General features: G+C 36.9%; 9 protein-coding genes across 9 annotated transcripts; 5 read left to right on the forward strand and 4 right to left on the reverse strand.

The window, feature by feature from the left end:
- Positions 1-1,741: 1,741 nt before the first annotated feature.
- Positions 1,742-3,024, forward strand: EV154DRAFT_605583 (uncharacterized protein). The gene is made up of 7 exons (XM_051607483.1): positions 1,742-1,815; positions 1,883-2,182; positions 2,244-2,338; positions 2,400-2,454; positions 2,511-2,583; positions 2,637-2,753; positions 2,813-3,024. Exons 1-7 carry the CDS (start codon positions 1,763-1,765, stop codon positions 2,933-2,935), a joined length of 816 nt encoding a protein of 271 aa, XP_051453859.1. The 5' UTR covers positions 1,742-1,762; the 3' UTR covers positions 2,936-3,024.
- A 216-nt stretch (positions 3,025-3,240) lies between these two features.
- EV154DRAFT_16188 (uncharacterized protein) lies at positions 3,241-4,377 on the forward strand. Its single transcript, XM_051594166.1, has 6 exons — positions 3,241-3,313; positions 3,371-3,670; positions 3,722-3,816; positions 3,866-3,920; positions 3,982-4,054; positions 4,114-4,377. Exons 1-6 carry the CDS (start codon positions 3,261-3,263, stop codon positions 4,351-4,353), a joined length of 816 nt encoding a protein of 271 aa, XP_051453860.1. The 5' UTR covers positions 3,241-3,260; the 3' UTR covers positions 4,354-4,377.
- A 28-nt stretch (positions 4,378-4,405) lies between these two features.
- EV154DRAFT_567522 (acyl-CoA N-acyltransferase) lies at positions 4,406-5,063 on the reverse strand (the record flags this gene model as incomplete). Its single annotated transcript, XM_051606025.1, has 2 exons — positions 4,406-4,745; positions 4,801-5,063. 2 exons carry the CDS (start codon positions 5,061-5,063, stop codon positions 4,406-4,408), a joined length of 603 nt encoding a protein of 200 aa, XP_051453861.1.
- A 147-nt stretch (positions 5,064-5,210) lies between these two features.
- EV154DRAFT_427320 (CrcB-like protein-domain-containing protein) lies at positions 5,211-6,237 on the forward strand (the record flags this gene model as incomplete). Its single annotated transcript, XM_051596351.1, has 2 exons — positions 5,211-5,431; positions 5,496-6,237. 2 exons carry the CDS (start codon positions 5,211-5,213, stop codon positions 6,235-6,237), a joined length of 963 nt encoding a protein of 320 aa, XP_051453862.1.
- A 148-nt stretch (positions 6,238-6,385) lies between these two features.
- EV154DRAFT_521015 (uncharacterized protein) lies at positions 6,386-7,434 on the forward strand. The gene has a single exon (XM_051602865.1). It carries the CDS (start codon positions 6,393-6,395, stop codon positions 7,299-7,301), a length of 909 nt encoding a protein of 302 aa, XP_051453863.1. The 5' UTR covers positions 6,386-6,392; the 3' UTR covers positions 7,302-7,434.
- A 3,048-nt stretch (positions 7,435-10,482) lies between these two features.
- Positions 10,483-13,863, reverse strand: EV154DRAFT_427365 (ER-golgi trafficking TRAPP I complex 85 kDa subunit-domain-containing protein; the record flags this gene model as incomplete). Its single annotated transcript, XM_051596354.1, has 4 exons — positions 10,483-11,150; positions 11,213-12,311; positions 12,387-13,587; positions 13,646-13,863. The coding sequence occupies 4 exons, from the start codon at positions 13,861-13,863 to the stop codon at positions 10,483-10,485; spliced, it is 3,186 nt and encodes a 1,061-aa protein (XP_051453864.1).
- A 643-nt stretch (positions 13,864-14,506) lies between these two features.
- EV154DRAFT_545311 (uncharacterized protein) lies at positions 14,507-16,113 on the reverse strand. Its single transcript, XM_051604646.1, has 3 exons — positions 15,657-16,113; positions 15,531-15,599; positions 14,507-15,450 (listed from the first exon to the last, which is right to left on the reverse strand). The coding sequence occupies exons 1-3, from the start codon at positions 16,063-16,065 to the stop codon at positions 14,786-14,788; spliced, it is 1,143 nt and encodes a 380-aa protein (XP_051453865.1). The 5' UTR covers positions 16,066-16,113; the 3' UTR covers positions 14,507-14,785.
- Positions 16,114-16,129: 16 nt separating this feature from the next.
- EV154DRAFT_521021 (uncharacterized protein) lies at positions 16,130-17,044 on the reverse strand. Its single transcript, XM_051602866.1, has 4 exons — positions 16,981-17,044; positions 16,674-16,922; positions 16,494-16,619; positions 16,130-16,417 (listed from the first exon to the last, which is right to left on the reverse strand). The coding sequence occupies exons 2-4, from the start codon at positions 16,920-16,922 to the stop codon at positions 16,250-16,252; spliced, it is 543 nt and encodes a 180-aa protein (XP_051453866.1). The 5' UTR covers positions 16,981-17,044; the 3' UTR covers positions 16,130-16,249.
- A 264-nt stretch (positions 17,045-17,308) lies between these two features.
- On the forward strand, positions 17,309-20,022 carry EV154DRAFT_521023 (Sodium/hydrogen exchanger family-domain-containing protein). Its single transcript, XM_051602867.1, has 10 exons — positions 17,309-17,516; positions 17,579-17,700; positions 17,753-17,781; positions 17,847-17,961; positions 18,022-18,066; positions 18,134-18,216; positions 18,282-18,470; positions 18,532-18,580; positions 18,633-18,812; positions 18,874-20,022. Exons 1-10 carry the CDS (start codon positions 17,387-17,389, stop codon positions 19,981-19,983), a joined length of 2,052 nt encoding a protein of 683 aa, XP_051453867.1. The 5' UTR covers positions 17,309-17,386; the 3' UTR covers positions 19,984-20,022.
- The last annotated feature ends 32 nt before the right edge of the window (positions 20,023-20,054 follow it).

A 20,054-nucleotide genomic window follows, 5' to 3' on the forward strand; every position in this document is an offset into this window, starting at 1 on the left:
ATTTAAAACTGGTTTCACATAAAAGTTACCAACATATACAACATGTAGTAAAATAAGAGCGCTCGCATCCTAAAGTGGTACTTACATAAAGGTAGCAGCAACAAAAAGAAAGTGCCTGTAGACATGAACACTAACATGATATTCAATGAGAAGGAAAAAATTAAGCCTGTTTTAAAGTACTCCATTGTTTGAGCAAAAATTATATAACTTTCTCAATAATAACCAGCAGAATAACAATAAACAAACTTATTTTTGAGTTGCGTCTAATATGACGCACAAAAAGTATTGAATGTAGACCGATTACAGGTCTAAAAACCAGATGGTAATAAACGACAATAGTAACCAAATGGGCTCGCAACCAAATTAATTTGAAGGCAATGTTAGCTCTCGAGGCTTGTGTATGACTACTTATACTTAACACTCGTTATCATTCCTGGGGAGTTTTTTTTTTTTGACCTAGCAAAAAAAAAAAATATTACGATTAAGCGAGTTTGATTTCAAACTATTGATTTTAACTCTTTACAAACTTTTAAAATTGCCTGTATTTTATTAAAATCGAACATCAGCCTAATTTTTTTGGGAGGCAGAAACTTGCATACTGCACTTGTATTTTTGTATTGGATTGTAAAGTTGTGCCGATTGCTAACTTTTTATTTCGCTCTTTCAGCCTGCGAAATGACTTCCTGTTGCAAATTCCAAGATAAGACTGTGCGTTGCTTGTACCACTCTACTAATTAAGGACTCCAGCTCTCAGAAAATTATTCAGACATCTCAATAGCACCCATTCAAAGGAATATTATTATATTCACACTAGGAATTAATCACACTGTGTGTAAAATGTGAAGAAGACTAAAGTCGTCCATGTATTATTCATCAAATTTGTAACTGATGTATAATAAGTTTATGGTTACACCAAACTTGTAATTCCGTTTCAACCTTATATCTATTTTATAATAGTAGCTCATGGTAGACAACAAGTGGCAAGGCTCATACTCCAGGAGCTTAAACTTTCATTGGTAAGCTGCAGAACTCTTTACAGTACTAAATGATATGTCTAAACTCGTGAGAATGCTTCGGCGATGATCATTTCAAAACTTAATTATCCATTGAAAAATGATAATTACCAAAACACTTGACTGCTTGGCTTGTTACAGTCAATTAAAGGAAATAAGACGTATGCGTTATATCCTTCTGATTGTGAACCAAAAAATAATTGCCTTTAAGCTCTCTGTGTGGTTAAATCCTAATTATTTGGAACTGCGATCTGTCCAAAAACGAAACACTTGTTCTGAATCCTACAATGTACAACCCTATTATATAAAAGGTCGTTTAATCAACTTGACCTGTATCTCAAATGTTATGCATGTGATTTCGAATATGCTCATTTTTGTGAAGAAAACAGGTAAGGTAGTTTTTCTTGTATATAACATAATGTAATAACCTTAAACTATCGTGTGTAATTTGTGCTTTCAAAATGACAAGCGAGCGATCACTTGGCATATATTGAGAGACACCAATCTGATTAAAAACAAAGTATATGTTACATGGGGAGAAATTAGACGGAAGATTTGACCGAAGAAGACCTATCAAAAATTAATGTACAACAGTGTCAAATTACCCATACCTTAATTATTATTTCTGGTGTTACTGATGTTCCGTGTGCGACTTTCATGTAAAAAAACAACTAGTACAAGAACGTGCTTTTTTTTCGCCTTCATTTTTTCTTTTCTTTCACTTTTATTATCAATCCTTATTTACTACTATGGACGGATTAGTTTGCATTGTTACAGGAGCTAACTCCATGACCGGTATCGGGTAAAGTAATCTTTAATAAGAAAAAATCATGGGCTGGTTGTTAACATCCATCTTCTTTTTTCCATAGTCGTGCTTCCGCTTATGCTTTCGCTAAGCAAAACGCCAAGGCTGTCTATGTTACCGATCTTCATGATAACAACCTTGCCAGTTTGGCCAAGGATATCAAGGAAACCACTGGTGTTGATTGTATTCCTATGGCTGCTGATGCCAGTTCCGATGATGACATCAACGCTGTTATTGATGCCGCTTTAGCTGCATATGGTCGTCTTGACGTTTTCTTTGCCAACGCCGGTGTCGCTGGTATCCATCCTTACCTTACACAAACTAAGGAAGCTTTCCTTACTATGATGAGCACTAACGCCTGGAGGTATGTATAAATTTAAGAAAATTGAGGGAGGGGATTGGAATCTGATTTTAACGCAAATTAGTGTTTTCGCCGCTGTCAAATATGCCTCTTTAGCTATGGAAAAGACCTCTGAAGAGAAGCCTGTTAGTGGTGGATCTATTATTGCCACCTCTTCTGGTAAGTGTTATTTACGATTTATTTTTATCATAATGATAATTTGCTCACGTTTCTTTATTAGTTGGTGGTGTTAGATCCGGAGGTGGACCCATGTCCTATTCTGCTTCAAAGGCTGCGTAAGTAACATTAAGAATAAGAAGCATACCAAAAACTTATACACAAAACAAATTAGTGTTATCAACATTTGTCAAACTGCTGCCTGGAGATTACACGGAAAGAACATCAGAGTTAATGCTATCTGTCCTGTAAGTGCCTGATTTGATTAGCCTTATATTTGTACTGACTTTAAATTAAACAGGGTCTTATCAAGACCGAAATGACCGATATTGTCTTTGATATTATCAAGGACCATAAGGACATGGAGACCGCTCTCATGAAGACAACTGCTTTAGAAAGATACGGTAAACCTGAGGAGGTAAGTGCAATAAAGCATTAAGAATTGTGTACCCATGTAAGCTGACAAATTATATTTAGGTTGCTGCTTTAGTTACTTTCTTGGCCGGTCCCGGTGGTTCTTACATTACTGGACAAGATATTAAGGTCGACGGTGGTATTTGTGCTGCTGTCCCATACAGCCCCTTCTTCGGTGAAACTTAATTTATAATCATTCATAATATATCAACCTACAACTCATATTTTCAATTTTAATTCACTAAAAAATAAAAGCAAACGCGTAATACATATACAATTCAGATGAATACACTATCTCCCCTTGAAAACAGTAGGAATATCCCCATTTAAACTTTTTTTGTACATTTTTAGGCGTACATTTGTCTTGATTTGACTTCCCTTATGACACAACATTTAGAAAAAACGTGTTTGAAACTATAAACAAACACAAGTTTAAATTATGATTAGTTATTTGTTTTTCTTTTTTCTTTTTTCTTTCTTTTATTCAACAGAAGAAGAAAAAAATAGGAGAATGGATAGCTTTGTTTGTATTATCACAGGCTGTAACTCCTTAACCGGAATTGGGTAACAGTGAAAATCACCCAAAATATACCTTCTATACTGAAAATTATTCTATTATAGCCGCGCCTCCGCATATGCTTTTGCGAAGAAAACACCAAAAGTTATTTATGTTACGGATATCCATGATAACAATCTTGCCACCTTGTCAGAAGATATCACAGAAACCACTGGCGTCGCGTGTATTCCCAAAGTTGTCGATGCTAGTTCAGACAAGGATATTCAGGCAGTAATTGACGACGCCTTAGAAAAGTATGGCCGTTTAGACGTCTTTTTTGCAAACGCTGGTGTTGGTGGAAACCACCCTATGGCTACACAAACAATGGAAGGGTTTCTTGAGATGATGCGTATTAATACTTGGAGGTAATAAGATATTGTTATGTAATTATAGGTATGAAAGACTCAGATGGTTAGTGTTTTTGCCGCGATCAAATATGCATCTGTGGCGATGGAAAAAACATCAGAAGATAAGATCAAGTCTGGTGGCTCAATTATTGCTACAGCTTCAGGTTAGTGTGCGTGTGATTGTGCATTCATTTCATTAAATACTATTTTTAGTTGCTGGTTTGAGATCAGGTGCTGGTCCTGTGTCTTATTCGGCTTCAAAAGCAGCGTAAGTTGTCTACCTTTTATAATTCCGTGATGATCCACTAATTTCGAGTTGTACATAAAAGTGTTATTAATATTTGCCAGTCCGCTGCTTGGAGATTACACGGGAAAGACGTTCGTGTTAATGCAATTTGTCCCGTAAGTGGATCCGACGCAAAATTAATAGCTAAATTAATTATTGTATTTTAAATCAACAGGGTATAATTGAAACAGAAATGACAGGACGTGTTTTAAACGCGATTGCCAATGATGCATATGAGTCAAAATCCATAAAATATAATTCTGCTCTGGAAAGATGTGGCAAACCAGAAGAAATTGCTACAATGGCTGCTTTTCTGGCCAGCGCTGAAGCATCCTTTGTAACAGGACAAGCTATGGTAGTCGACGGTGGTCTAAGTGCCGCATTACCATATACTCCTAAATTTGCAGCCGCTTGAAATGGAATAAACTATAATCTAAATATTTACAGTGTATGCACTTTTATTTTAGCTAATTCGTGATAGTACCACCATATACATAATCATCCCAGGCGAAAGATTTAAATGAAGGGATCTGCTTCTCGTCTTCCACTTGAGCATCCGTAATATATTCCAGGAAAACAACATCCAGATATCTCCCAAATTTATATCCAACATCATGGAAATGACCAACCTTTTTAAAACCAAACTTATCAAACAGAATGACAGATCCTTCATTTTCAGCAGTGATACCAGCAATGATGTTGCGAAACTGCATAGCTTTAGCAATACGCATCATTTCTGTCAACATCAATGCTCCCAATCCCCTACGTTGATGACCTTGGTGGATATACAAGGATATTTCAGTAGTTCTAAATGAGAGGGATTTTAGATGTATTTGCATATATAGATCCTGAAGAGACTTACAAGATAAATGCAGTATGGGGTCTAAATACACCGTAATTTGCATATGCAATGGCCTTATCTGTTTCCTTTTCGGCGGCAACAATAATGGGATACCCTTTTGCTTTTGTCTCTGTGAACCAGGTTACTCGGTTCTCGAGAGGAACTTGGTCGTACATGAAGAGACAGGTGGAATTAGCAATGCGTTCATTGTAAATTTCAAGAATTTGAGGAAGGTCTCCTTCAACAGCACGGCGGATAGTGTACAGGTCAAGTGGGTTACCCATTTTTTTTTGTTTAAAGATAAAAGAAACAAGAGCGAGAGGCTCAATGATCACGATTTTAATAAAAACGACAGTCCCTATCTCCGCAAATTCGGGCTCAAGTCTACCATATCCTCTCTTGAGATATCTGTTTTTTTTATGAATGCTCACATGGCAGATGCACCAGGAAGAGTAGTCGAGATTAGCGAAAATAAACTTGCTATTGCCGCAGCGATTATACCATCGTCAATTGCGGGTTGCTTAATTCGCATTGCAATAACTCGATTACAGGAATATTCTGGTGCGCCAGTATTCGGCATTGTGTATGCTCAGTGGGTCGGTTGTTTGATTATGGGAATTGCAATGAAAAAGAAGGGTTTACTAGTTTCATGGTATAACATAAAAAAAAAAAAGATTCCCTTTTTCAGGCAATTTATACTAAAAAAGATCAATAAGGTATCACCCATTTCATCCAGCGATTACTAGTGGTTTATGCGGGTCTATAACTACGTTTTCATCATGGCAGCTGGATACATTTAAAGAATTTGCAAATTATAATGCCTATCCGCATACAAGGGGAAAGAATGTCTTGGCCGCTTTGTCTGAATTTCTCGTGACAATGGCGGTGGCCTTGAACGGCCTTGTCTTTGGTCAGCATATTGGTGAGTTGTATTTTCCAGTAATTTATGAGCAAAGAATAATCCCGCGTGGATTTTCAACAAAGTATCTTGACAAAAAGGACTACTTTACTATTGTGTTCGGTATTTTATCTTGGATAGGAGTTATTCTTGCTTCTATTTTTACCAAAGATCAAAGAGGATTAGCTTTTTCATGCGTGTTCGCACCAGTAGGTGCTCTTACACGTTGGTACCTGTCATTTTATAACGGGAAATGGTCTCATTTTCCTATTGGTACATTTATTGCCAATCTATTTGCAACTATCGTTCTTGCCGTTCTATCACTTGTGCAATCGGGTGTTTCTCTAATTTCAATTGCATGCGACGTGGTGGATGGGTTAGCCACCGGCTATTGTGGCTGTTTAAGCACGATATCGACTTTTATGGTTGAGTTGACTAGTCTTGGTAGAAAGGACAGCTATAGATATGGATTTATTTCAGTTGTAGTCTCGCAATTTTTTATGTTCATTATAATGGGTTCCTACATTTGGTCTCAGGGTGTCTACCCAACATGCTTGTGATGACCCCTCCTCCATCAAAAGGCAGACAGAAATTCCAAACAAAACCTTATTTTAAAACACCGTATGGCTCCATATACGGCTAATGCAAACATATAAATAGGCAGGCTCATCCATCTTATTTTCTTTTTCTTTTTCTTGTCAAAAATAAACTTACAATGAAGGGATATATTTTCTTATTTGCTCTTTGTTATTTTTTACTTGAAGTCGCTTGTCTCACAAAAGATCAATGTACCCCCCACCAATCGTTTTTAAATGCCGATGGATGTAATAAATGTATTTGCCCTGCCAACGGTTTGAAGGAAAAAGCGCCTTGCACCCGAATGTTCTGTGGTGACAATTCCAAATGTACTCCTGGAGAATCATTTAAGTCTGTAGATGGGTGCAATTCTTGTATATGTCCTGCCAGTGGAGTAAAGGCGAATGCTGCTTGTACCAAGAAGAGCTGTGTCAAAGTCGACCCATCTCAAAAATGTGTTCCCGGATCTAAATTTACTGCTAAAGATGGTTGTAATACTTGTAAGTGCCCCACAAATGGATCAAAAGAGCACGCAGCCTGTACCTTGAAACAATGTGTCCCTCTTGCCACAATCACATGTAAGCCAAATCAATCATTTGTAGCAGAGGATGGGTGTAATACATGTAGATGTCCTCACAGTGGATTGAAGAGTGACGCGCCTTGTACACGAATGTCTTGCCGGGTCAATCGAAAGACATGCACCCCTGGATCATCTTACACTGCAGATGACGGATGTAATACTTGCTCTTGCCCTTCTAGTGGCTTAAAGCGCGAGGCAGCTTGTACTTTGATGTCATGTACCACGACGGGTAATGAAGATAAATGCACTCCTGGAACATCGTTTATGGACGCAGAAGGATGCAACACTTGTTTCTGTCCACCAAGTGGTATAAAGAGTCAAGCTGGTTGTACCCTCAAGGCATGTGTCTCCTCAGATAAAAAATGCACACCTGGCTCTTCATTTAAACACAGTGACGGATGTAACACATGTTACTGTCCCTCCAATGGTCTAAAGGAGGGTGCTGGATGTACACTCAAGGAATGCTAGTGGGATACCACAAGAATAAAGAATTACCCACCCCCTTTGTATGTTGATCCTTAAATTGGTATCTCCGGACATGCTCATCCTTCCTAAATATACTTTATGTAAATAAACTGTTTAACTTTTTTGATAACATAAATTTTTTTTTTTTCATCTAAACAAACTTAGTAATGGTGAAATAGACCTAAAAATAAAAAAGTTTCCAGAAAATAAGAAATAACAGAAAACCATAGTGTAACACTAATTCAAGCTCATCTTTGTTTTTTGATCGAAGAAAAAAACAAGTATTATCATACTAGTTTATGATAGTACATGACGTTTTAACAGTTTCATTATTCCAGGAATGGTAGCCACATAATCTGATAGAATTTAATTGTCTGTGACAAAACCAAGACCATGGTACAGATTTCCCATTTAAGATTCAGACTGTGGTACTTTTTTTCAGACGGATCAAAATTAATTTTCAGTCAAGTTCAAACAATATGTATATATATATATGTATACACGTATGTATATATATTTATTGCCTTTAAAGAGAATGCAAAAGTTATCTGTGAAATACAAAGTTAACACCCTTTTTAGAATCACTAAATTAATGTAACTTACAGAGTACGGAAGTATAAAAGAGTATGTTCATCATAGTTACTACAGGTTTTAAATTTGTTGTAGGTTGACGCAAAAAAAAACATCAGGACGTTGATTATTATTTTTTGCAGCAGATAAAAAAATGTCCAATATGTTGTGAGTAGCCATACGACATTACTATAATGTTGCTTGCATTTCAATACCGCATGTACTCTTCGTTTTGATTTTTTGGTTACAACATGTCCCAGAGTTCTAATACTACCTTTATGGCAGATTTGACTCGTCAAATATTCATCCACGATAACCAACTCCAAACTCTTTTAAGCACTTTCCAACCGCTTCCAAAGATCTTGACCATTCCTCCACGTCGTCCTCCTGCTACCAAAAAGATTAACGGATCTCTATATCTACTTTTACAAGTCATTGATCGATTAGATACCTAAATCATCCACGGATGTTGTTATCAGCGTTGCTAATTGTTTAGAACTTCCAACGACTTCCATTATCGTTAACTTGGAGTAGTCCGCTTCGCGTCGATCTATGGCATCCTTACCCACCTAGTTCCGTATTTTATATTCTTGATTTAGCCAACGAAAACTGTTTGCGCCCTAAACATTGTTTTGCATGGAGAACAAAATTAAAGTAAAACCAAAGTGATACTGTTAGAACTTGGATACCACTTTATTAAGAACGAAAAAAAAATTAATTAAAAAATATATGATGGTCTATGAGAAAAAACTATGGATATTTATATGAAGAACTTGATAGTTCTAGGGAGAATATTAAGCGCCTTATCGGATCATGATGTAATAACCTGGTGATAATAAATAATCAACATGTCTTTAAATTTAGCACTTCCATACTGAGTATATAAATATTAGTCAGAGGGATCAACAGTAATATAACATCAAATGACAAGAGTAATATTGGTGCTCAGGATCTATCAATATTCCATAGTCAAGGCCAATTCGATTGTATTACTTTTTGCAGAATAAATATTTACTCGCCACAGGGTTGTACCCTGTGTACAGAATTCAACGGTAGAATGAGAACAAGTGGAGTAATGTGTGATTCATGATTAACTTTTATTTTATTATTTTTCCTTAATGTGATGTGACAATTAACTTAATTATTATATCTATGTTATCCTCAACAAAGTATACATATTCAAACAGACTTTAAGACAAAGTCTTTTTTTTTTTTTGCTTTCATATCTAACAATCCTCTTTGGTATACCAGTTAGAAAGAAGTTGACATATACCCATACTTTTAAATGAATTGTCAATATTATATTGTGTCCTGGAGTTTTTTTATTATCTCGCAAGAGTGGAAAAGGAAAAAGAGAGGTATCTCTTTTCACAAAAACTGATACTTTGCTAGGTATTTATTATCTATCAGGAGTGCCATATATTCTAGTAGAGCAAATTATTCACAATGTTAGGAGCAATGCTATTTTCGTTAGGAACTGCTTAATTTAAAAGGAGCATATGCACTTCAATTATTCGAGCAGTTGGATGAGACACAAAGATAATCTTTTAAACATATCAATATAATTCAATAGCAACCATATTCTCCAAATAGTGTCAGGTCTTATTCCAAACAACCTTTAATTACAGGTAAAAAGGGGGGATTGTGAGTTTATTTGATTAAGTGGCAACAGCAGTAACTAATTGGGGTAAACTAGGTAAATGAACAAACACTTCCGAATCTTCTTTATCATCCGTGCGTACAGTCAATTTCCAGCGATTGACATCATACACACCAGGTAACTGAAATGTCGCGTATGCAAGTAAATCTAGTTTTTCATCAGGTTTCAAGTTACCTGTAAATACAGTGGATCCTGTCCAATGGAATGGGAATATATTTAACGAGCTTGCTTTGCCGCTGGTTTTGTTGGATTTATGATCAGACCATGGTAATAATTCAAGTGTGTATTTGCTACTTCTGTTCCATGAACAGTTTTGCAAAACAATACAGATAGGTGCCTTCAAAAGCCTATTTTTTTTTTTTTTTTTTTTTTTTTTTTTTTTTTTTTTACATATATTGAAAAGAGTGAGTAAACTGATGATGGTTTCAGAACTTGCTTTCAATTTTCTTAATTACCCTTCTTTTTCAAAATTGTGTGCATATTTATCTTGTGTGGATACCATTAATTTGATTGGACTTTCATCCTTCATAGCTCGGTTACGTGTAAGACTGCTCACCAACAAGGCTCTTTCTTTCACTGTAGCTTCAAACATGGTACGTGTATTTTGCTTACCTACAACATCCGTTGTGCCCTGGAAGGGATTTTGTTGCACACCCAAGTTAACACCAATGATATAATGATGGCCATGACGTTTCATTTGTGGAATATTCCAATACAATGTTAAATCCACATCTCCCGAGTTAAACAAGGTAAATAAAGCACTATATCTTTCTTGAGAAATATTAGGGAATTGTCCATCCAAATTTGTTTGACGCCAATTCATGCGGGAATTCAGAGCAAATGTTTTTAATGGAGACGTATCAAAAGGAATATCATTATCTCTCTAAATCATAAAAAAAAAAAGGGAGATATAACATTAGATTCCTACCATAATATATCATTTCTCTTTCAGCTCTACTTTACAAACGAAATCTTGCTCAAATTCAAAGAAATGGGCGGTGGCATGGCTTTCGTCTTGGATTCGACATTGTTTAATAAGGCTCCGAGCGCATTTGAAGTCCAAGCCTCGGGACAAGATGTATCCACATGTTGAGCCTTTTTAATCTTGTAGTAGGCGAAAGTCGTTTGACGCGGTGGAATCACCGTCTTCTCTTGAATATCCTGTGGCGAACTGATATCAATACTGAGGGGCGCAATAGTCCACATGGGACTCGTAGCAGTTAATTGAGTCAAATCAAAATTGGCAATCGTCTGCAAATTCTCAATTTCGATACCCAGGATATACTCATTCACGGCAGTCGTACTAGGTCTAGTAAATGCATTAATCTTGAGTGACGGTAAAACTTGAACATGTACAGTGTATCTTAATGTGCGATGCGCAATCATATCGTTGTCTTCATCGGACTGGTATGAAAACAAAAACTTGAAGGTGTGTTTACCAATACGATCACCACGTAACCAGAGTGGAACAAGTGTGGTTTCACCAGGAATTACCACACCATGTTCATTACTATGGGTCTCACCCTTTTTAGCAGGTAAAGGAATTGAAATCACACTAGCGTCAAATAGCTTGTTGTCCATCTTTAGTTCTGTACCTGTACCACTTGATGTATCCTTGGAAGCTACAAGAAAAACATTTATATATGAGTGGGATTTTTTAAAACAATTACGCAGTTATATTTACCATATATATCTGAATCCATTTCCTCAGGATTGCCTACACAGATAAAACTAGGGTGGCTTGATTTTAACCGAAGTGCAGTTAGACCCTTATTACCCTTATTATTGATTTCCAGTACGGTTTGAACGACCTCACCCGATAGGATAGTTTCAGGCACATGATGGAAAGCCAAATCCAATAAAGGCATAGGCGAAGTAACTAGTATATCAAGCGATCGATCGGGAGCATACGTCACAGACATCATGTCTTGCTTTGTCTTGTTTAATCTTTTACCCTTCTTATGGAACGGTCTAAAGGTATGAACGAGGTCATTTAAAGTATAATGCAATCCATTGACTTGTACACTGCCTTTGTGACGAGGTACGATGGCTAAATTGATCATTCGCTTCTCTAATGGCTCTAAAGTCACTTGGTCTATCTTTTGTAATTCGAATTCATCAAAGTCAAACATATCAGGTGTATCCTGCTTGGGTTTACATACGGGCATTACTTGATAGGCATCGACAGGCTCATCATTGTCAGGCGTTTCGGTGGTGGATTTTCTATATTGACAACCTAAAATAATATCACTCAGTGTAATGGGTACTTGAAGAGGGTTATACAACTCAATATGAACAAGCGCAGGTTCACCTACAGCACATACAACACGGTGATCATCTTGTTGTTGTACAGCCAATGCCTTCTTTGAGCTAGAGATGTAACCATGTTTGATGCATTCTTCCAATAACTCGATTTCCATGGTGGCCCATTCTTCGGGATGGGTGGTGTTTGATTGTGCATTTGATAAGGTGACTTGGATAGGTGCATCTTCAATGACCGGTAAAGTCAAGTGGGGTAAAGATTCCTTTAAAGGATCGATCCCTTCTTGTGTGGTATACTGTTTGTAAATAAACAAGAATTCTCGAATGTGCGATAATTGTTGTTGAGGTGTTTGTTTCGTATCGGTTAAGACGTTGGAGAAATACATAACTGCATCTTCAAGTCGGCCTAAATGATATGATTGACGCCCGAGCGCGAATTGAATATGACTTTTGGCAACAGACCATGCATGATTCTCCAATACAAATGAAGCCATTTTGTAAGACCGATAAGCATGCAAGCGCTAGAAAGAAAAAAGAGAATACCCCTTTCTTTTCAGTTTGGGAAGGGAAGCTACATATAATTTTAAAGTTATTACCTGAGATGATTTTCCATATCGATGTCCCGCCATCACCAGATGAAATCCGTATTTTCTGACCATAGGTTTACTTGCTCTCAAGAAGCAATGCGCGGCCTGTTCCAAAAACAAGCCCGATCGTAAGTCCGAATCCTCGCCTGTCATTCTTACAAGTGCGGTGGGAACATCTTTCCACATTTGACGTGCCTTGAGCAACTCATAATAAACAATGGTTGTACGTGTAGCGTGAAATGGCGATCGACAACGTCCGATGTATTGTTGTACAGCCAGTTCAAAATTTCGATCAACATCGGATTTATTCGTTAAAGGTTGGTTCATCATTAAGAGACAGGTACCAATCATTTCTTGCGTACCAGCATGATACTTGTAGGTTTTTTCGGTGGCATAATCACGACGCACCGTATCATAAATGGTATGTGCAAACTTGTAATCCCGCAACATAAAGGCATAATCTGCCAGTTTACGCATCTGCGCTTCGGGTGCAGCATAAGGGTATATGGTCAATGTATTGGATCCGATGGGTACATTGGGACCTTGCACAGGAATGACCTGAACCGCTTGGGATGTAGGTGATCGATTAGCTGCGCCGAACAATCGTCGACTGGCACCGAATAAACGGCCTGTAAGGCCACGACGCGCTGAAGCCACTTGCTCATTCCAATGTTGAATATTACGCTCCATAAAAGGTATCATGCTCTGAATGGTGAATTCCTTTACCATGGTTTTAACATTATTGACATCTTCAGCTGTCATACATCGACCGTATTGAATAGAGGGTGTTTCTGGTGCAATAAATGTAGGTATCTCTTGTCCAGGTTCTCCATCGTCTAGTAAATCGATAGGTACGGATTGAATAGATGTACCGTGAACCACAGTAGATGGTAAATTACTCAAGTTGGATGCAATCGAACTTGATCTTGTATGACCAGCTGAAAAGGGTGAAGACATGTTGGAGCCAGGTGACATGGGAGATCCAATGTTGGCAGTATCTGATGATACATTGACAACAGTATCATAGGACTGTAATTCAGATTCGATACGGTAAGATTCAGCTAATCCATCCCATATAGTTCGAATGTTGTCTGGAGATGTATCCTCTATACTATCATCATCTAAAGGATCCCTAGGATTCGAATTGATCGTTAAAAGATGACAATGTAATCCAACAGTTCTTTTCAGTTTGTCGAATACTGATTTTGATCTATCAAGCAAAAGGGAATATTTAATCTCACTGATAGATTGTAATATCTGGAACTTACTGCTCGAGGCTAGTACGGTTAGGATCATGTAGAACAACGTAATAACGAAGAATGTTGGTATCGACATAAGGTTTATCGATTGTAAATGAAGGTACGTTCGGGTTATAAAGTTGCATAATAGTGCTGACAGGATCCGGGTTCGAAGAAGAAATGACAATCATGGTGGCCACTGGATGATCAAAGGTTTCATGTTCAGTGATTCCACGAAGTGATAGCATGGTGTTTTTGAAATTGGCGTACCAAGGTGTCAATTCGTCCAATGGAGCTATTTGATAAAGGTTTAGGAGATGTGTTACTCAATACACAAAAAAACATACTGCTTAAATATTCTTGGTCCACGTCATTTCTGGTTCTGATTTCTTTGGTAGGTTCACATTGACCATGGTGTTTAACTTCATCTTGTACTAATTTCAGTACGGCTTGATGGTTGGGTTCTTCCAGCTTATTAATGGGTTTAAAGCGTAAATGAAAGTCGTCGATGGGAATAGGAACACCTTGCCAATCGCGTGGGGTAACTGCAGAGAGGAATTTAATACAGAGGGATTTAGGTTTTGAATAAAGCAATTACCTCTCCCTTCAATCATGTCACCAAAAGGTTTAATAAAGTCTGCAAATGATGGAATATGGTTCACTCTACATAATTCCTCGGCATCTTCACTTGCTGTGATGGCAATCACAGGAGCCACTGTTTTGGCAATAAAGTCTCGAGTGTCACTGTGAGAAGGTTTTGTAGGTAAAGGTTTCTCCATGTATATCGTAACGTAAAAGAAAGAAACTTTATTGTAAAAAAAAAAAAAAAACAAGAGTGAACACGTGAATAAATGAATGGGGGGTTATTTTTTTGTTAGTTTTTAATATATGTTTTTTTTGTTGTAGATTTTTTTTTTTTTTTTTTTTTTTTTTTTTTTGCTGCTTGTTTTTTAACAATAAATGGGTGTGTAGTAGTGAACAAAATAGATACAAATGCATATTATAATCTAGAATAAAAAAAAAAAGAGAGTGTGTGTGCTTGTGTAGTTTTTTGGGTTGAGATGCCAGAAAGTAAGAAAAAGAAAATAAAAAATGGAGGTATACTTGATATAAAGAAAAGATAAAAAAGGAGTGAGAAAAGGGAGTGTGATAAGTGGAAACTATATTAATTTATAGTCCCATTTCCATAAGCATAGGTCTATTTTCTGAGGAAGTCTCGGCATTATCAGATTCAATATTGTTACTACTGGTAACGGTTGTCATGGCAGGAGCAGCAGTAGTTGTGATTGCAGTAGCAGTGGTGACAGCTTCATTGACGCTAGTTGCATGTTTCTCAACACACCACCAACGATGACCGTCAGCCCAAGCCTTGGATTGGCATGATTTCGAGCAGTATTTGGCTTTTCTACAGCGTCGACATTTAGCAAATTCACGAGGTTGAGTCTCCCACTTTCCACAAGACATATTGGCGCAGCGTCGGATACCACCTTTAGTTTCATCCTTTCGACATGCATTTCTCATAATTACACCGGCCCAGTATTGTATCGAATTGGGTTGAAGACGATGACAAAATTTTTCCACTACGCTGAATACGTTCCTTGTAAATGAGGTGTGGAATATATCACGAATATGTGGATATTTGGATAAATAGGCCAACAATTGCAAGCACAATAATATATCCTCTTCACGGTGAAATACGTTTTCCATCTCTGGTAACTTTATATCTTTATGAATACGCTTATATCTTCTTTGTGCTGGGTCAATCTTTACATAAGGAAAGGTGGAGCGACGTAATGTTTGCGTAGCAATCGATGCGGACGGCTTTACTTCAGCGACTATTAATAATATATATATATAAAAAAGAAGTGATGAGAAAAAATACACAGGTGATACACTGCATAGTCGGAATACCAACCTGATGATGATGATGCTGCTGTAAATGTTGTTCTGGCTGCTGAAGGCGTCGTAGTAGTAGGTGAAGGATCTTTTTTTTTTCATATTATTAGTCATCATTTTATTTAACGTATATAGCTCTTTTTACCTTTCTCTCTTCTTCCGTGCACAATATCAAAAGTCTTTGAATAGTTGCTTAGGATAGTAATGACAAATGGAATAATACCAGCATCGACTACTTTAGTTCGAATGTGTTCAGTTCCCCTTACCCCAACATTGACGATACTCTGGAAAGCAAGCGTCCATTTCCAAAGAGTCAATCTATCTGACCTATTTGAGGTATGAAACAAGATGCGTACAAGTCTCTCTAGTCCGCCATCTAGACACAAGATTTCTCTTATACGTGGTGAGGTGGAGGTTAAATACGCAAGATGAGTGAGTGAATTAACGAGAGGTAAAGTAGCTGTACAATCTAGTGCTCGTCGATCATACAAGGCAGAAGTGATACACACTGCTGCTCTACTTTGTGAAGGAAAGCTCAAGTTGGGCTCTCTCATGTTGTTGTTATGTGCAAAAGAAGTAAAAAATAAATAAAAAAATTAATGAAAAAAAAAAAAAGCCTTATATTTTTTTAATTGTTAAAATGGGAAAGAGGGAGAAGCGGACCAATGAAAAGGAGCCTTTTCCCTTTTGGGTTTGCACTTGATGACTCCGCACACGATGATGTTATGTTTTATTGGTTCAATTTTTTAGTGAGCTCTGATAAATGTTTGAAGGTTTATCAATTTCATAAAGGGGAGGAGAAATTGTGATACTAGTGCTATTATAAGCAGGAGGTTGTTGTTGTCTATTGGATGATGAAAAGTGATGTAGAAGGTTGTATCTGTCATCGAATTCGATTGTAATTGCCTATTAGATTATTTAAAAGAAAAAATTAGATGTAATTCACATTTTAATAGTCAATATAGAATTTTGGAATACTTGCATAACTAGATGAAGGATGAATGGAAATTTGTTGTTCAGGAGTCAAATAAGTCAATCTGAAATTAATACCACGAACATTTTCCGTAGCATTCATGCAAGAACACAAATGAATCATTGCACTTTCAAACTGTGATATATATTTAGTATTTTTTTTTTTGATATTATTTATTTCTTATCTTACTCTATTCATCTTGCGGCGACGCCAGTATATAACAATCAGGCTAAATAATAAAAAGGAGAAGGGAAGCACGAGGATCAATCCAATTTGATGTGTATAGTGGATAGCAGTTATAACTGCCACTAGTACTATTGTAGATAGGCAGAATAGATAGTAATTTAATGATCCTGTTCCAATACGACTGGGTGGTGGATAGTGCCAGGCGGCTGTATTAAACGTATTAATCGTCGCAGTAAATTCATGAGGACTCATCTAATTTTTTTTTGTTCCTTTAATCATCGTTATTTTCTATCTATGATTAAAAACTTACAAATCCTTCTAAATCAAGTGTGTATTGATCTGCGAACCGATTAGCGCTATAAACACAATGTAAAGACTTCATGTAAAGTGATAATAAAATAAAAAAAGTAAAGAGGAAGAGAAAGAGGAACAAGTAATATATATGAGCCTCCTTTTTTTTGTCAGTGTATTTATATCCTGTCTTTTTGTTGCTGTCCACTTTCAAAAGGGGGTCCATTAGGAGGGAAAGGAAATCCCTGATTGATCTTCGCATTATTATTGTGTGTATTTGAAACACCGAATTGCGTATTTATATAACAAATTTCCATTTTTCTGGTTATTTCATTCCTTTCCTTTACGATACATTTTCACTGTATTTTTTTATGCAAAATTAATCTCTTTTTTTTTTTATTTTATACACATATAATAATAGACGTATGCCAATTCATGTCATTCCGGGTGAAATATCGACTTTTACAGTTGCCATTGCTATCATCAGTGGATTTATTCTGTTCTTTGGTTACATTTCCATGTTTCTGAAAGAAAGATTATTTCTCTCCGAAGCATGTAAGACAATTATTTCTGTTTTTCTTAGTACGATTATTAACTTTCTTTATACATCTATAAAGTGGTTGCAGTGATTGTCGGAATTATAGCAGGTCCCTTGGTTACAAATGGATTCAACCCTTATAGCTGGGACCATCACGACGAAATCACCAAACAACTCACTCGATGTATTATAGCTATTCAGGTACAAACTAATTTTTTTTATTTCCCTAACTCCCTACTTATTTAATGAATAGGTTATGGCTGTCGGAATTGACCTACCAAAGTAATTAAAAAAAGAAAAGCATTATTTGTGTACATTAAATCAAAAAACTAAACTTCGGGGGATAGACATTACTTAAAGAAGGAGTGGAAAACCATGCTAATGCTATTAATGCCTGTCATGATCTTTATGTGGTTAATAAGTGGCTTATTTATTTGGGGTTTGGTCCCTCCCATCAATTATGTAAGGATTATTTTCTGTTTCGTTTGCATAACTGATCTAAAAAAATTCGCTTTAATACAGCTGGAAGCACTTGTCATATCTGCTTGCATTTGTCCCACAGATCCTGTAAATATCAATACAATACAACACTCTAAATATTTTGCACTTTTTTTATTCATATTAAAGATAAAAGATTTTAGCCAATTCTGTCGTAAAAGGCCGCTTTGCAGAAAAACACGTTCCGGCTCATATTCGTAATGCATTATCTGCAGAAAGGTAATGTCCATTATACATACATATATTGAAAAGGGAAGGAGTTAAACAATAATTTATTGTCTTAGTGGTGCCAATGATGGTATGGGGTTCCCATTTCTATTTTTGGCTATTTTCTTGATTGCGGAGGACGACATTGGAACTGCTATTGGAAAATGGATCTATATTACCTGTTTATTTCAAATTGTCCTGTCTTGTATCATTGGTGTGGTTGTGGGTTATGTGGCCAGAAAGGTCTTACAATGGTCAGAAAGACAGTAAGTTTTTATTGCCCCTTTATCAATTAAAAAACATCTCACTCTTTCTGTTTATTTAAAGCCACCTTATTGATAAGCCATCGTTTCTCGCATTTGCAATTGCACTGGCAGTAAGTTATTTCGAACAAAATAGTTTTAATCACAACTAAAACCAAAAAACAGCTTTTTTTAATGAGTATGACTGGATTTTCGGGAAGCGATGATTTATTAGCCTGCTTTGTTGCAGGGAATGCTTTTTCTTGGGACGATTGGTTTCGTCATGAAACCGAAGAAGCTCATTTTCAAGAAGTCATTGATATGATGCTCAATCTAGCAATCTTCGTCTATATCGGGGCTATCATCGTAAGTGCCATTCCCTAACAAAATAATAATAATCGTTCTTAACAGTACCCTTTAAAAAAAGCCTTGGTCCGATTTTACAAATGCAGAATTGGGTTTAACACCTTGGCGTTTGGTCGCTATTGCTATTCTCGTATTATTTTTTCGGCGTCTGCCCATTGTTGTCTTATTAAAACCCGTTATGCCAGCCATGAAGACCTACCGTGAAGCTATCTTTAGTGGCTGGTTTGGCCCCATGGGCGTGGGCGCTGTCTTCTTATCAATCATTGCTAAAGAAGAACTGGAAACAGCCTATGAAGGTAAAGAATCACCAGTATCCATACGTGTCATCAGTCCCGTTGTCTTGTTTATTGTATTTTGCTCAGTCATTGTGCACGGTACCACCATTCCCTTGTTTAAATTGGGTAAACGTATTCGAACAAGAACATTATCAATTACAAGTATCAGTAGTAACCAAGTGCTAAGGTTACCTAAACTACAATTCGGGCAGCAGTTACATAAACATCATGAGCACAAGGAAGAAGGCGGTGGTGGCGGCGGAGGTGGTGGGATGACAGAATTGGAGCGAAATACTTTGTTTAATACATTGCAACATGATCATATCAAGGAACATGGATTTGCAGTAGACATGTCTAATAAACACAGCGATAGTGATTCTGAGCTGGCTGAAGAGGATTTCTTACCGGATGATGCTTCAGTCACAAGCCAGCCTAAACTGGCTCCAGTCCAGTGTGACAAAGACGAGGATTTTCGAAGAGTGAGCGCTGTATCACTGGATACACAACAAGCAATTCGGTTCCTGGAACCGGTCAAGCCACGTGTAGTAAGCGAAAAGAACGAGAGTGGGTTAAAGAGTTGGTTGACGCGACCCAAAGAAGAAGAAGAAGAGGAACATGCACATGGCATCAAGAGTCTATTTAAACGTAAAAAGGATCATAAAGGACATGCGATTGAGGAAGAAGAAGTGGAATCATCGCTCGAGAATGTGTTTAATGACGACACCACACACTCCCGCATTCAAGTGTGGGATGAGGAAAACCATGTGGTAGTAGAAGATATTCAAGGACAGACAAAGCCAGTGGTAATTGACAAGTCGAATTATCTAAACTGGAAAAAGAAAACCAAGGAAAAGATAAAAGAGGTTGAACACAAGATTAATACGGGCGAAACTTGATAAATGTAAAATAATAAACTATCTTTTGTGTACAAAAAAGACGCATTGTACCACGTGCGATCCTTTCTCTT

This window comes from Mucor mucedo, assembly GCF_025094135.1.
Source record: "Mucor mucedo strain NRRL 3635 chromosome Unknown EV154scaffold_106, whole genome shotgun sequence".
Taxonomy (NCBI): domain Eukaryota; kingdom Fungi; phylum Mucoromycota; class Mucoromycetes; order Mucorales; family Mucoraceae; genus Mucor; species Mucor mucedo.